The 15,249-nt window shown below is 41.7% G+C and overlaps 2 protein-coding genes across 3 annotated transcripts; one reads left to right on the top strand and one right to left on the bottom strand.

Annotated features, from left to right (window-relative positions):
• Positions 1-90: 90 nt before the first annotated feature.
• Positions 91-3,150, bottom strand: armc1l (armadillo repeat containing 1, like). Of its 2 annotated transcripts, XM_084560701.1 has the most exons (7): positions 3,132-3,150; positions 2,560-2,738; positions 1,524-1,615; positions 1,206-1,389; positions 994-1,110; positions 792-866; positions 91-668 (listed from the first exon to the last, which is right to left on the bottom strand). In XM_084560701.1, exons 2-7 carry the CDS (start codon positions 2,710-2,712, stop codon positions 474-476), a joined length of 816 nt encoding a protein of 271 aa, XP_084416827.1. In that variant the 5' UTR covers positions 2,713-2,738; positions 3,132-3,150; the 3' UTR covers positions 91-473. The 2 variants fall into 2 exon arrangements, with proteins under 2 accessions (XP_084416827.1, XP_084416826.1); XM_084560700.1 differs by lacking the exon at positions 3,132-3,150 and having other exon boundaries at positions 2,560-3,046.
• Positions 3,151-3,275: 125 nt separating this feature from the next.
• Positions 3,276-8,445, top strand: mtfr2 (mitochondrial fission regulator 2). Its single transcript, XM_084560699.1, has 8 exons — positions 3,276-3,439; positions 4,097-4,279; positions 4,371-4,475; positions 4,890-5,014; positions 6,863-7,071; positions 7,172-7,475; positions 7,612-7,795; positions 7,892-8,445. The coding sequence occupies exons 2-8, from the start codon at positions 4,208-4,210 to the stop codon at positions 7,934-7,936; spliced, it is 1,044 nt and encodes a 347-aa protein (XP_084416825.1). The 5' UTR covers positions 3,276-3,439; positions 4,097-4,207; the 3' UTR covers positions 7,937-8,445.
• The last annotated feature ends 6,804 nt before the right edge of the window (positions 8,446-15,249 follow it).

The following is a 15,249-nucleotide window of genomic DNA, read 5'->3' as shown; positions in this document are numbered from 1 at the left end:
AATTGATTACCTATTCATTGATTTTTGTCTTGCAATGATTGTCTTCTACTTTCTAGCCAAAACATGAATATAACAGAGAGATATTTTGTACATTTATTATAGCATAAACCATTACAACTACCAACAAACAGAAGGACAGAACAACTTTTCTACATGTGAGGAGGAAATGAACAGTTTGAAAAGATTGAAGGGGAGAAAAAATATTTACACTTAATGAGAATAGTGAACAGAAAAAAAGACAATTTTCAAGTGTGTGGGTTTTCCCATCAAACTCCAACATGAGGAACAGAGCTTTAAATTTGTGCTCATACATACACATGTTGGTTATGTGTAATCGCGTTAACTTGTAGCTGAGATTGAAGTTCTGAGCATAAAGTAAAGCCACGATGTACGCCTGTAGCATTTCACTACTGCCCATGTAGATTCCAGTCTTAAAGCACAGCTCTGTGGTACTGTGTCCAGGTCATCCCATTTCACCAGTAAAAGGTTTTTGTGAGGAAACTGGCCGCAGCGTTGAGCCAGCTGCCATTGCAGTCTTCTTTAGCTGTGGTGCGGGAAATCGCTCGATCAGCCTTCGTCTCTGGGCTCTCCTCTTCCTCTGGGAGGTAATCTGGCAGAGCTGAGTTTTGAGGCACTTCCACTCCAGTAGAGTTCAGAGGGATATAAACCTGACGACAATGGTATGAGAGGAGAGAGAGCTTAAGTTTTTGATAGTTAAATGTAAACTTAACCCTTTATATGTTGAGTTTTTCACCAGTGGATCTTAAGAAGACTACTTAAAGCTCATTTACCTCCTCTCCTGCATCATTCTTCACAATTTGTTGGGCTGACAACACCTTGGTGGCAGCGATGGCTGTTCCCAGACTCTACAAATGAAGACACATTAAAAAAAGAAATATGGTGTTAATAGACATCAATCAAACAAGATGCACTTGGCCATAGTGTCAGTGGATTTCCCGTAGTTAAATAATGACAGTAAATATCTGGCTTTACCTCGGTGGACAGGTCTGAACGGATGCGAACAGTGCATCTCTTGGAGGCCATTTGGAAAGTGAAGCTGATCACTCCTTTGACCTTCAGAAGAGCCTCCTCACACAAACCTCTTTGGTCCTTGTTGACAGAGAGAGACTATATGAGTTACTCTCCTGACAATTACAACAGTAGCTACTCAGTGTAGGTGTGCGCACATCAATCAGCCAACTCACAATGCTGTCCAAGCCCTGTATGTGCAGGGTCACACTCTTGGCTTTCTTGTTGGAGGTGTTGATGAAGAACTGGGACTTCTTTTTCCTCTCCCTCTCAAGTGTTTGCCGTGCAACATTAGCAGGTGCATTAAGAATATTATACACCTCCTGTGCCAAGGCTGTGATGTCAGCTGACAGGTCCTCCCTGCGTAAAGAAATAATATACAGCTTTATCTGGATCATAACATGAAACATCAAATTGAGTGAATGAGATTGACAATTGTAAGTACATTTGTAAATTTCACAAACAGCCACCCCAAAATACTTAGAATTTCTTACCTTCCCATAAGAGTTTCCAAGCTCACCATCATACCTAGTTCATTATTCATGGTGGGGATGTTGGGAGGCAACTCAGCCAAGTAACGCAGGGTCTGAGGACAAAGAAAGGAAGACAAAGGATCAATACAGACTTATTGGCAACCATGTTACCAAGTCCATGATCCAATAAACTCGCAGGTCGTTACCAATGGCCGATGTCATAACAAACTTTATTTTGCCCCAATCTTAAATATCTGTTACAAACTGCGTATAGTTTAAACCTGAGTTTATTTTCCAAAGCACATGAATTCGTTTTCGGACAGTCACAGCTTTGTAGTTATTTCAGCGAGGCATACAAATCATTTTTCAGTCATATGAATCCTGCCTTATATGTTAAGTAGGTTATTAATCCCACAAGGAACACTTGATTGTCCTTACTTGCTCTTTAACAAACTACTGTTACTGGAGAAAGGTTATGACATCTGGTTGCAACATCTGAGATGAGATCATCATGCTAAAAAGTGTTTATTCTGGATGTTTTCCAGAAGTCAAAAAGAAACACAATATGTAAAATTACTATTAATGAATTAAAACCATTGTAAAATATATATATCTATATACATATATATGTATATATATATATATATACATATATATCTATATATATATATCTATATATATATATAGATATATATATATACATATAGTTTTTATGGATATAAATGGTCCTTTAACAGCACTGTAAATGCCCAAGAGTCCTATTAAAACTGAATACTCAAAGCATTTACCTACATTAACTTTGAAACTTTTTCAAGAACACTGTTTACTATGACACATCCCACACTAAATGTGTGAGGTATATTTTTAGAAAATCTATTTTAACACGAAAAATAAGTAGTAGTAATGTAAAATATATCTAATTCGCATTTAAACTTGTGCTTTAGTATCTGTATGCTGATTATCAAGGCTTTATGTTCCTGGAAAAGAGACGCCTCCATGAGACTACCCGATTCATTCCAAAATCATAACAAGGTTCACCACAGCCTCTTCGCCCCACCTGCAGAGTAGCAAACAGCACTTCTGGGTCCTTGTGGTCCAGGAAGAGAACCAGTCCGGGGAGACATCCCTGGTCTTGGACTATGACCCCTCGGTTCTGCGGCTCCGAGGCCAAGTCCCGAAGCTGACTCACCACCGACAGTGCATCCATCATGTTTGCTAACGTTGCAAGACCTGAAACTGAAGATGCATGTAGCAATTAGCCATCTTAACACTAGAATTAATGGGGATTTATACCTAGGGAATGGAATGTTTTTGTAATTGTCTGGTTCCAGATTTAAAAAAAAAAAGTTTTAAACTACCTAGAATCCAAAACTGTCAAGAAGACAGTCCATAACGCTAAATAAAGGTTGACCTGTCAAGTCGTTGCGCTAGTAGCAACGTTGTAGCTAGCTAGAGAAGCTAACTGCTTTTGACACGTTAAGGAGCTTGCCAACTTCACAAAAACACATTTCTAGTTGTTTCGTGGTACCGTTTGAACTTAAAATGTTACAATTACTATAACAGATATAATATCGAAGCCACGAAAATGTTATAATTGTGGTTTAATAAAGTTAGGCGATGTTTTCTTACCTAACAGAAGCAGAAGCTCGTGCACAAAAATACAAATTTGGTGCTAGTTTCTCGAGACACGCAATTGGCCGAGCAACCGTTAAGATCACCCACTCCCACTGGCTGCTCATGCCAGTTCTGTATTCTCAGCCAATCACAGGAGGTTTTGCTGCTGCGGCTTTATTTGACTTTAGACTCGCTGTTTGGACTCGTGAGGAAGGAAGGAAGCTGCAACTTCTCATTACAGTTTGTGTTAATATTTGAGAGCGGCGTGGATTTAGGATCAATGTAGCTACTTGGGCGCGTTTTGAAAAGAAAACGAATCGACGGTAAGTTCACACATACAGTATTTATTACCTGGTATCTTCTCGGTGGCGTCGCGCACGTTACTTTTGATGATCTCTGCAGCTTTTTACGCTGCGGTGTTTGCTGCAGGTTACTGCTCAGAGCACACGTTTACTGTTTTTAATTTCAAACTTTAATTCAATATGAAGCATCCCTTTTGCTGTTCCATCGCTGAATCAGCATCTAACGGGTGGAGGCTCCCTGAGCATCAGTGTGTGATGGCACCAGGTGACACTAAAGACAGCTGGTCAGTAATGGAGGCCAGCATCCGTTTCCAATAAGTTTCACCTCTAGATCTGAAAAATAACAACTGGAGCCACCAATCTTTATGTTTGCAGCATACTCAATATTTGCCTCATAAATATAAACCTAATCTATCCTTGACCTTAAGCTCGATTGGAGGCGATGCACCTTTAGTTAATATATCCAAGGTGAATTAAGACATTAAAAATTAATATAAGGTAATACTAAAGGACTGTAATCTTAAAAGAAATTAATACACAAGATGGTTTTAGAGTATACATTTTCCAGCCTAAGATATCTACGAGTTTAAATTCTTGCACAAGTTTGAAGGTGATGCATCTGATCTCTAACATAAGGGATTCACCTGAAAGTGTATGTTTTGTTTTGTTTTGTTTTAGGTGTCACGTATGTGACTTAGTGGCATCGTTTCCGTGTTGGCCTCACACCAAGTCAGTCAGCAGAAAGAGGATCTTTGCAGTCGTCAGCTGCTGCAGGAAAAAGTCCTTCCAATGTCTTTAGTAGAGGATGTTCTGGACGTGCTGCGCATGGTCCTGGAGTATTTTGGAGTGCCTCCGGACATGGTAAATACACACTTTGAAAAGTGCGATTACTTTGTTTTTACAAAGATGGCAGTTTTTAGCTGAGGTTGTATGTGTGTCATCTTGGCTGTAGCTGGTTCCAGTGTGGGACAGTCAGCTGTGCGGACAGTATCGCAGCATCGTTCGAATGATTGGCACAAATCTCCCGCTGACGCCTGCACCACGTGTCAACTTTCAGGTACTGTACAATCTGTGTTTTCAGACACATGCTAGAAATGAACACAGCTGTCTTTACCTGGTCAAATGTAGCTCAGCACATTGCATTAATTTGCAATAATTTGGACAATATTTCAATATATTGGCGTTTGAAGATGTAATTAATGGAAGTTTGATTGGATTTAATAGATGAAACTGTGTATGAAATAATAATTTACCAAGCTTCATTGATCAAAGTAATAATAAAGAAATAAAACAGATGGAAAAATAAAATCTTTATTTGCATCCCTATACCAAAGATATTCACATCCTTACTTTTTCCATAATTTGGCATAAAACAAATAGTAAGAATATGATATATATATATATATACACACACATCTCATATTATTGCCATGTATTCAGAGTGTAATCTTTGCCCATCATTTCTCCTCAGATCCCTCTGATCACCTATAGAACTCATGGACATGTCGACGTCACCGAGGACACACCAGCCATCCCCTCATTTGCTGATGTCCTGTGGGTGTTTGAGGACGAGGGGGACAGCTCTGCCAAAACCAGGTCAGAACACAAACTAAAGGCTCTTTAGTGACATAGAGGGACATAGACGCAGTAACTTACGCACATAGCCAGTGCTGGTGCGAGCCATTTATTCTTTTGCACACATCAGTCTGGCTCGCTCTGTAACAGCTCCACCCAAACGCTAGTCAGCGCTGTGTCTTTTTTGGTAGTCGGGTTAATTTTTTTCCTACTTCCTACTGCTTCACTTCCCACTTCCTGCTTCACTTTCAACAATGGCGACTGAAACTTTTGCTGAAATTTCGCCAAAGACGACTCATACAAATGTTTGTATCTCCGAATATCCTCAGTTAACCGTTCCTCCATGTGTTCCATCTTTATTGATCCAAAACAATCAATTCCAAAATTGTAGAGATGGAGAAGCAACCAGAAATACTAAAGTGCATTACATATCTGGGGAGGTGCACTTCAGTTATGGCGCTAGGGTCTGCGTATGGTCTGTGTTGTCGCCATAGCTCCTGCGTCAGCATAACGCAGAAGCCTAAACCAACTATGATACAGCACAAATAACCTCTGTATCTTCTCTTTATTGTCTGGTATGAAAACACAATGTAAACTTGAAACTTGAAGTGGTTAAACCTAATCTCTATGGAGAAAATGTAAAGCAGAAGTAAAGGGTTAAAGTGGAACTGGACACTCAAAGGCTTTGTTTTTAGTCTTTTTAGTCTTTTTATTTCTTTTTAATTTTAATTTTCACCTAGTGACTGGTACTTGTGTCTGTGAATCGATGTGCATTCTTCATTTTATTTGTGTAAAAGCACTTTGGGTTGCCTTTGGTATGAAATGTGCTATATAAATAAAATTGCCTTGCCTTGCCTTGCCTTGTTGCATTAAGACGAGGCAAAAACTCTCACTGTCACTCTTTCTACATTTGTACTTGTTTTTGACAACAAAAGAAAAGGATGAAGAAAGGATGTATTAAAGCCACAATGCAGAAATTTAGTCTCCCCCCCTTGGCCTTGAGAATGATTACACTGTTGACATGTGTATGGTGTACTATATGTCTACAGACCCTCTGTTGCATTTATTCTTTCAGCCACACCAGTCATAATGCGCGTTTGATCAATTTATTTTTTCTGCCCCGGATCTACACCGAGCAGCGTTGATCTGTGATTATGCCGTTAAAACTAGTCAAGCTTCTCTGTTTGCTTAACACAACGACTTATGGAAATGAACGGATCACGTTGGAGTTGAAGCTAAACAATTATTTTAACTGAAATCACTGCAACAATAAAGGAAGACGTCTCAGTAAATGACACGCAGGAGGGAGAATTTTCAGTGCTTGTTCGACCACTGATAGGTGTGACTCAGGAAGTGAATTTTCGGACAGTTGTTGAAGTCTGCGTCGCCGCAATGTGTAGTTAGGTTTCTGGTGAGGTGCACGTAAGGCTACAGTGTGAGGTACGGAGCTACACTTTACATATGGTGTAAAAGTGATGCACGACCATAAATCTGCTCTAATGCTTAGTGCACTGGATATTTCTGCATGTAATCTACACAGAGTTTATGTCGTATGTCACCTACAGTGTGTACGTGTAAGCTTGTGCGCTGGCATGTCACTGTGTAGTTACTCGGCCAAACTGCTAGTTATATTTTGTCTACTGTTGACTTTATTCTTGTACTTCAAACTGTGGTGACTCAAACAGAGAAAATCATAATGGAATTGGAGCCACAAAAAGAATTACTTGGTGCTAATTAGCTCAATCAGCAATGTCCAAACCACCTTAGCAAGGGCTTGAATGTCAATTTATATGTAAACGTCTCACACCGTAGTTTTAAGTGGGAGATAGTTATGTCTGAAAAGCTTTTACCACCATTCCCTCTTCACAGGAACCATTTACTTCCAAAGAAGACAAGTACTGTAAACCGAGATGTGATGAGGTACCCAGGACCGGCACCGACTCAAGCCAAGACTGGAGGGAGATCTGTAAGACAGACTGTGAATCCAGTCGCCCTGAAGAAGATCACCGCGCTGGAGAATGAGCTGCTCAAACTACGGGCTCAGATAGCCATGATTGTTATTGACGGTCCAACCTCAGGTACACATTATTTGTACCTCGTCTTACCTTCTTATTACAAAACATCCTTAGTAACTGTAGAAAACTGGATCTCTGTTTTTAATATCTCAACTTCTTTTAGGTTTGACCGAGTCCCATAATGCCCCAGGTTCCCCTTTGATGTCACCTTCACGTCTCCCAGCTCTCACCTCCACGCCTCGCAGTGCTGCTGCTCCACCACCACCACCTCCGCCGCCGCCGCCACCACCTCCTCCATGCCCTAGCTCGTCCACCGAGAATTCATCTGTGTTAGAGATGATCCGCCAGCGCAAGAAGAACGAGAAACAGGACGCAGACCTTGGCAAGGGTTCCGAAAATAAAGGAATGCCTTCCATGCTGGACGTGCTGAAAGACTTAAATCAAGTGAAATTGCGATCGGTGGAGAGGTAGGCATTAGGATTCACAGAGTATATATGTCACTGTGTCTGATTTTCGAGGCACAGAACGCCTCTTTCAGTCTTTTGTTTTATTTGCTGCAATCATTATCTCCTCACATTAATTTGCTTTACCTTTTCTTTGTAGATCACCAGGAGGCACACCAGTAATGAGGAGACGCAGTAAAGGAGGTGGAGCATTGCTTAATGACCCAGCAGCCCTTATCGCAGAAGCACTAAAGAGAAAATTTGCCCACCATCGCCATAACAATTCCTCAGACAAAGAGAATTCACTAGAAGTCTCACCATTCGGCAGTCCAGAAATACCTATGGTTTGTGCTTCTCGTTTTCTCCACCTCTTCATCTTGTTGCAATAACTCCTAAGAGCTTGTAAGATTTAGGCCGCTAACTTGATTCTTCTGTACCAGGTTCCTCATCACAGAAGACGCAGTAAGGGACGCCGGCACCTCTGAGCCTGTAAAATAGTGGCCTCTGACTTCATCTGAGGTCATCACGGATTTTTCAACGGATCAACGGATTTTTGCTGCAGCTACTGACTCACATTTCTATTTTGTTCGTCCTCCCTTTCGTTCAGTTAATGAACAAAGTGCTTTTACTGTGAAATGTCTTCTTTTTGTGTTGGGATTTTGAATGTATACTTTCGTTGCTTTAAACACTCGTTTTCATTCTGTACGTCGGTGTCTTACTGTTTTGAGTGTTAATCACAGTGCTGTTTGTGTGCACACATTTCAAGAAAATAATGTATTATGTACAGGGCTATTATACTGTGATGCTTTATTGTTCACTAGTGTACCTAATGTTTTGGCTGTGAGCATAGATACCGGTCTTAATGCTTGTAAAGTCATTTTGGGAGGCCTTAAATCTTACCTCTAACAAGTGAAATAGAGAACAGTGGGTTTTTCAGATTCTATGCAACTTCTTTTTTATGTTGTTTTATTTTATTAAAAACTTCCATTGCACTGATCAATTTTTGTTCTTTTTTTTCTTGCTGGTTAATCTTTTCATTCGTGTCCAAATCTGTTTATGACAGTGAGAGGTAACTGATGTCCATACACTACAACAGTGGTTCCCAAACTTTTCACAGCCCGTACCCCTTCAGACATTTGACCTCCAGCCATGTACCCCCTACTCTCACGCACTTCAGACTCCTCATCGCTGTCCGTGGCTATGCTAGCAACTTCGCTAGAGAATCAGGATATCTGGAAAACTGGCAGCTTCTCCAACCTGGAAGGGTCTGCCTTTGAGGTGCTCCCACCCCAACACACCACAGCGTAGGACATATGCACTGCTTCTAGCATCCCGGTCAAAGTTAGATATAGAAATTGAGGAATAGCCTGGGTTGTTGTCGCTGGCATGTGCATCTTCGCCTGTGGGCTGACTGGTGGTAGCAGTTGAGGTCTCTCTGGAAGGGCAATCTATCTGTTTTAGCCATTTATCCATTTTTGGCGGTTAGCCGGGCGACCTAGTTTACTTCAGACTGATGACTTGACAGCCCAAATGACAGAAAGTTATCAGAATTGTTGACGACATAATTTAAAGAACCAATCAAGAACGAGATTTGCTTGTTTCTGGGGGGAAAATAACTGTAGCGAGTATAGCTATATCATCAGGAGATTTGCACCTGCCCACCAATCACAGACATTTCAGGGAATCGGCGTCTTTCTTATTTAGGTGACCTATAGTGCTAGCTACATTAGCAGCAAACTGATACATAGCTTCAAAGCCAGTTGTCCTACAATCTAGCTATTAACATAATTGACTCACGTGAAAAACAGTCTTTTGATTTTTCCTTTAGGTGGAGAATCAGAAAATGAGAAAACAACCCGTTATCCATTTTTTCAGTTTCAAAATGTAATCAGGCTGAGTTTAGAATCCACTCTTTCGCGTACCCCCTATGTCACTTTGCGTACCCCTGGGTTTATGCGTACCCCAGATTGGGAATCCCTGCACTACAAGAAGGTCAGAACATGCAACATCATTACATGACTTCGTTCTAAAAAAGACATTTCTGCTTAGCTGTTTACATGGCTAATTACACGGGATCTTACACTAATATATTGGTTTACATGCAACAAGAATTGTTTTTGTCACTTTTGTACTGATGGCCAACTTGTTCAGCCGTGCAAGCAGGGCCTCCTTTTGTTAGTTTAACCTCTCTATGGAAAAAAAGTTGTCTCCAGGTTTTTGATTATGCAGAAATATCACTTATCCAAAACCTGTGGATATTCCAGTCTTTCATTCTTTGGGGCATTTTTATCCCAGCCTTGAATACCGTTGGATAGTTAGTTTGTGTAGTTTGTTTGTGTGCAAGTCGTGAAACAAGAACTTAAGCACTCAGTTATAACTCATTCAATTATTGTGTATTTGAAGCCATATGATGCATAAACAGTTGGCTACATTTCCCCAACGATAACTTCTTTTGACTATATCTAGGTAAGTTAAGCATAATTACATGACTACTTAAGTTCATGTTCTACCCAGTATCATATATCTAACTTTTAACACACATATAATTTCTTTAGCTTTAACAATTTACACATGCTGTATACCGATTTCCAGAACTAGGTAAACTATGCAGTTGCTCAGGGTCTTCAATAGGAACTGATGGTCTTGGGGCTGTGGGTCACTGTCGTGTTCTGTCTCAAATGTCCACAACAAAAGAGAGACATGCCAGTACACTAATAAAAAACGTATTCACCAAATTAAGGGTTAACATACAGACATCAGGAAAGTCACATATGTGTATAGTGTGAATTAGATAGATAGCCTTTATTGTCCCATAAGGAAATTTGTTTCCACAGTCTGTCACAGAAAAACACAAAACAGTGCATATAATGCAGACATGAGCAACATATACATACAAACAAAAAGACCATAACAGACGCACCATGCGCGAACACAACCATACATTGAACAACAGTACATGATATCATCAGACTCAGGAGGGCTAGGTCTGCACGAGGTTTAATGGGGCAGATTATTAAGTGCCATGATAGCGGAGGGTACGAAGCTCTTGTTAAAGCGCGCCCTTCTCCACTTTAGGGTTCTGTATCTGCGCCCAGATGGCAGCAGTGTGAAGTGTGGGTTGAGGGGGTGATCCGGGTCTTTGGATATTGTCCGTGCGAGGCGTGTGACAGGTCTGTGGTTGAGTTCTGAGAGGTTAGGTGTGGGGTGCTTAATGATCTTGGATGCAGTGTGTGTGATTTTTGTGAGCTTGTTCCTGTTAGTAGTGGACAGCATGTTGTGGAAGCAGGGGGAACAGTACAATAGGATGGGTTGGATGATGCTGGTGTACAGTAATAAGAGAAGGTGAGGGGCAACAGAGAGGGCACGGAGCTTACGGATGACATGGAGTCTCTGCTGGGACCTTTTGTATATGTCAGTGGTGTGTTGATCAAATGTCAGTTTATTGTCGATGGTGAGTCCGAGGTATTTGAAATGGCTGACCTGTTCTACTGTTTTATTATGGATAGAGGTTGGGACCAGTCCAGATGGGTGTGTGCGTGAGTTGTAGATGACCATTTCCTTTGTTTTATCCACATTCAGTTCTAGGAAGTTGTAGGTGCACCACTGAGTGAAGTGAGAGATGGAAAGTTGATAGGCAGTGATTGAGTTATTGTCACTTAGCAGACCTAGAATGGCAGTGTCATCTGAGTACTTGTAATATGTGGTGATTGGTGAGGGGCTGAAGCAGTCATTAGTGTAGAGGGTATAAAGAAAAGGGCTGAGGACACAACCCTGCGGGGCTCCGTGTTGGTAATGATGGTTGATGATGTGACTGTCCCTATCCTTACGGCCTGTGGTCTGTTGGTGAGGAAGTTGTGAACCCAGCGGATGAGGAGTGGAGATATGTTGAGGTAGAGGAGCTTCTTGATCATCTGGTGGCGTTGAATAGTGTTAAAGGCTGAGCTGAAGTCGATGAAGATGATGGATGCAAAGGTGCCAAGTGATTCCAGATGTTGTAGGAGGGGGTGGAGGAGACATGCTACAGCATCCTCCGTCCCCCGCTTGGCCCTGTACGCAAACTGATACTGGTCCAGGTGTGGTCTGACAGCTGGCAGGATGATGTGGAGGATGAGTTTTTCCAGGCATTTCATTATGATGGAGGTGAGTGCAACCGGGCGGTAGTGATTTGGTTAGGAGGGGCGTGGTTTCTTGGGTACCGGGATGATGGTTGATGTTTTCCAGATAGTGGGAATGGATGCTGACCGGTAGGAGTCCCAGAAGATGGAGTGAAGAGGAGGGGCCAGTTCCATGGCGCACAACTTCAGCACCTTGGCTGAGATGTTATCAGGCCCGGGTGCCTTTCCGGCCTTGCACCTGCTCAGCTGCCGCCGTACATCCTCCGTAGTGAATGGAGGGTGTGCAGGTGCGTCCGGGGGGAGGGCATTGAGCAGCTCCTCACATGTGGCAGAGTGGTCTTGGGTGTCGAACCGGGTGTAGAAGGTGTGTGCCAGCAAAAGTGGTGGGGTCAGTGAACATGGAGTGAGCCTGATTGGGTAATTGACCGGTGAGACTTTTTACTTTATGGAAAGCTTGTTTAGTGTTCATCCTTCCTTTTCCAGTCTGTCCTTGTATCGAAGTTTGGCCTTGATGATGTCATTCTTTATTTGTCTGTTGAGTAAATTGACAGTCCTTGCGCTGAAAAGCTTTGTGCTTTTCCCTTAGGCTGTTCTTGATATGGGAAGTGATCCAGGGTTTGGAGTTTGGATATCTCCTGAAAGTTCTTATGGGAATGGTACATGAGATACAAAAGTCAATGTAGTCCGTAATTACTGCCACCCTGTGATCCAAATCGCCCTGGCAAATGTCCCAATCAGTGCATGCAAGTGATCCCTGTAGCTGTGCAATGGCATCCTCCGACCAGAGGGTGGCGCGGTGAATGTGTGGCTTGTTGCGGTTCAGTTCCGATTTGTAGTGCGGCAGTAGGAAAACAACGTTGTGGTCGGAGTAGCCGAGTGGAGGGTAGGGAGGGGAGGGAATTAGTGAAAGATACAAAGATAATAAAAAGATTAAAAAAAAAACAAAGCAGAATTTTTATTTTTATGTGACTGCTTGTCCTCAGAAGGATCACGTGGGGGCTGGAGCCTACCCCAGCTGCCACTGGGCGAGAAGTGGGGTACACCCTGGACAGGTCTCTAGTCTGTCACATGGCTAACACAGAGAGACAGACAACCATTCACACTCACATCCACACCTACAGCCAATTTAGAATCACCAATTAACCAAACAGCATGTCTTTGGACAGTGGGAGGAAGCTGGAGTACCTGGAGAGAACCCACGCAGACACAGGGAGAACATGCAAACTCCACACAGCCTAAGGAAAGGAGCAGAGAGGGGCTGATTAGGCAGGCAGGTCTTCATTCATTCAGTCATTCATTTATTCATTCATCTTCTGTAACTGCTTGTCCTGTTAAGGGTGGCGGGCAGTCTGCTGGAGCCTATTCCAGCTGTCATCGGGCGAGAGAGGCGGGGTACACCCTGGACAGGTCTCCAGTCTATCACAGGGCTAACACAGAGAGACAGACAACCATTCACACTCACACCTACGGCCAATTTAGAATCACCAATGAACCTAACCAGCATGTCTTTGGATGTGGGAGGAAACCGGAGTACCCGGAGAGAACCCACGCAGACACAGGGAGAACATGCAAACTCCACACAGAAAGGCCCAGTCGGCCCATGGATTCGAACCCGGGACCTTCTCGCTGTGAGGCATCAGTGCTAACCACCTCGTCACTGTGCCGCCCACAGGGAGGTCTTATATAACCTAAACACACTGGGCGCCACTGGTGCTCCAGATCACACAAATGAACTACCTGCATAACAGGAAAACACAGGTTACTCCCAGGTCATAGCCCAAGAGGACACCAGGAGTCACAGTCACAGTTATGGAAGTCAGAAAATGTACCATTACATTGTTGGCTCTGGTTGGGGATGGGATTTGTTGACAAAATTCATGTAAAGCTGTCGTGACTCAAAAGTCATAGAATGTGGTTGAGGAACTGTAATCACCCGTGCTTTCAGTCAGAAGGTCATCATGAAGGTTATCATGCAGGTAAATTCACCTCTCCACCACCTGTGGATCTTCAACAACTGTTCCACAAAAGTAAAAGGCACAGAAACAGCTTCTACATGTTTTTCCACTTTAATGAAAGCAGCAAAATTTGGTGAACAGAACTGACATTAAATATACGTGATCAACATTTTAGACTAAATCCACAAAATACAGAAAAACGTCCAAAACTGCACATCATTGGTCTCATTCATTCTCTTAATATCGCATAGCTACATAGGGTTAATGGTTCAAATAGCAACGATTGTGGTGGTTTAGCATTATTATTCCCATGTACATTCTTTAGTTCAGTCTAAATTCTGCTTGTAAAACGTATGTGTTGTCTTGAAATGTATGTGCCATTGTTCCATTTGTCCTTACTATTACAAAGCTAAAGCTATAAGCCGTCCAATTGCATTAGGGTAAGTGGGTGCAGGTTCATGTGGAATGCAGTAGAGTTTTCAGTAAATCTTCCTCCATTGCCTCGACACTGTGGGAAATACAAAAGAAACACATGTATATGCACTGCTGAATTTAGACAGTCTACTGCTGTCTTACAAAACATGCAAAAAAAACAAAAAAACAAAACAAAACAAAAACAGTAGCCATCAGTCACCATAACTTCCTACCTGTTGTTTTCTTAAACCTACTACTCTATCTCCATTGGGATTTCATCAGTGGATGATACAGACGGTCCAACATTGCTGCACAGAAAATATAACATCTACCATTAGTAAGCCATGCATGCATAAATAACTAACCCTGGTAATGTCACTGTAATATTTCCAAGAGCAGTGTAGGAAGTGTAATTTAGACTGCATTAACCTGCAATGCCCTGTTTCACCAGATGCAGTCCACTCCATGTCGTCCTGGTTGAGTAAGAAAAGAAAATACATAGCACATACTCCATAAATACAATACTGGAGACTATGTTTTTAAAATATATTTGAACTGTGGACTTAAAACTGAAGGGTTACTTCTTGAGAAGACATGGGGAACGTTGTATGGTCGACGACAACTACTGCGCCACAAACATAAACTCTAACCACACCCTTGAAAACCTGCAATATCATTAAAAGATTTTTTCTCAAAATTCGAACTCTAGCTCAAATGTCAATCCATTCTTTAGCCACTGTGGGCTCTCCATGCTAACAAACTAGTACAATAAATGATAAATTCAGCTGATCCACATCAAAGAAGCCAAATGCTATCATTTCAAGCCAAAGTACAGCATTTTACCTACACGCTTTACCAAATACTTTAACATGTGTAATAATTTTAGCCTAAAATGTGTACACTTACTTGTATTCTAATGATCGGTCTGCTGTTGTCAGCCATTTTAATGTTGGAAAGGAAAAATATCCGAAATGTTAATTTTTCCGTGTCTTTTCTCTGCTAACACCTTGTGTGGTACTTCCTTCCTGTCGTCTTTTGGGCGTAACGAGCTGAAAATACGCAGTACTAGAGGTCTGTCCAAAAACTATTTCAGTAGATTTTAAAAACTTTAAATTGGCTAAATATTTTCAAATATGTTACTAAATATGTTAACTTTTTGTTATATTACTTTTATACACTAAAACATCATTTATTTTAGATGACTGATAAAGTACTAATATTTCTGTCTATAATAGACCAGCAAAACTACAAACTTTTAATAACGTTTTCAACTAACCAATCCCTATATGCTGATGACACATGATTTAACATGTT

The sequence above is a fragment of the Chelon labrosus genome (assembly GCF_963514085.1).
Source record: "Chelon labrosus genome assembly, chromosome: 14".
Classification (NCBI taxonomy): Eukaryota; Metazoa; Chordata; class Actinopteri; order Mugiliformes; family Mugilidae; genus Chelon; species Chelon labrosus.
This window is presented reverse-complemented; position numbering and strand designations above follow the sequence as displayed.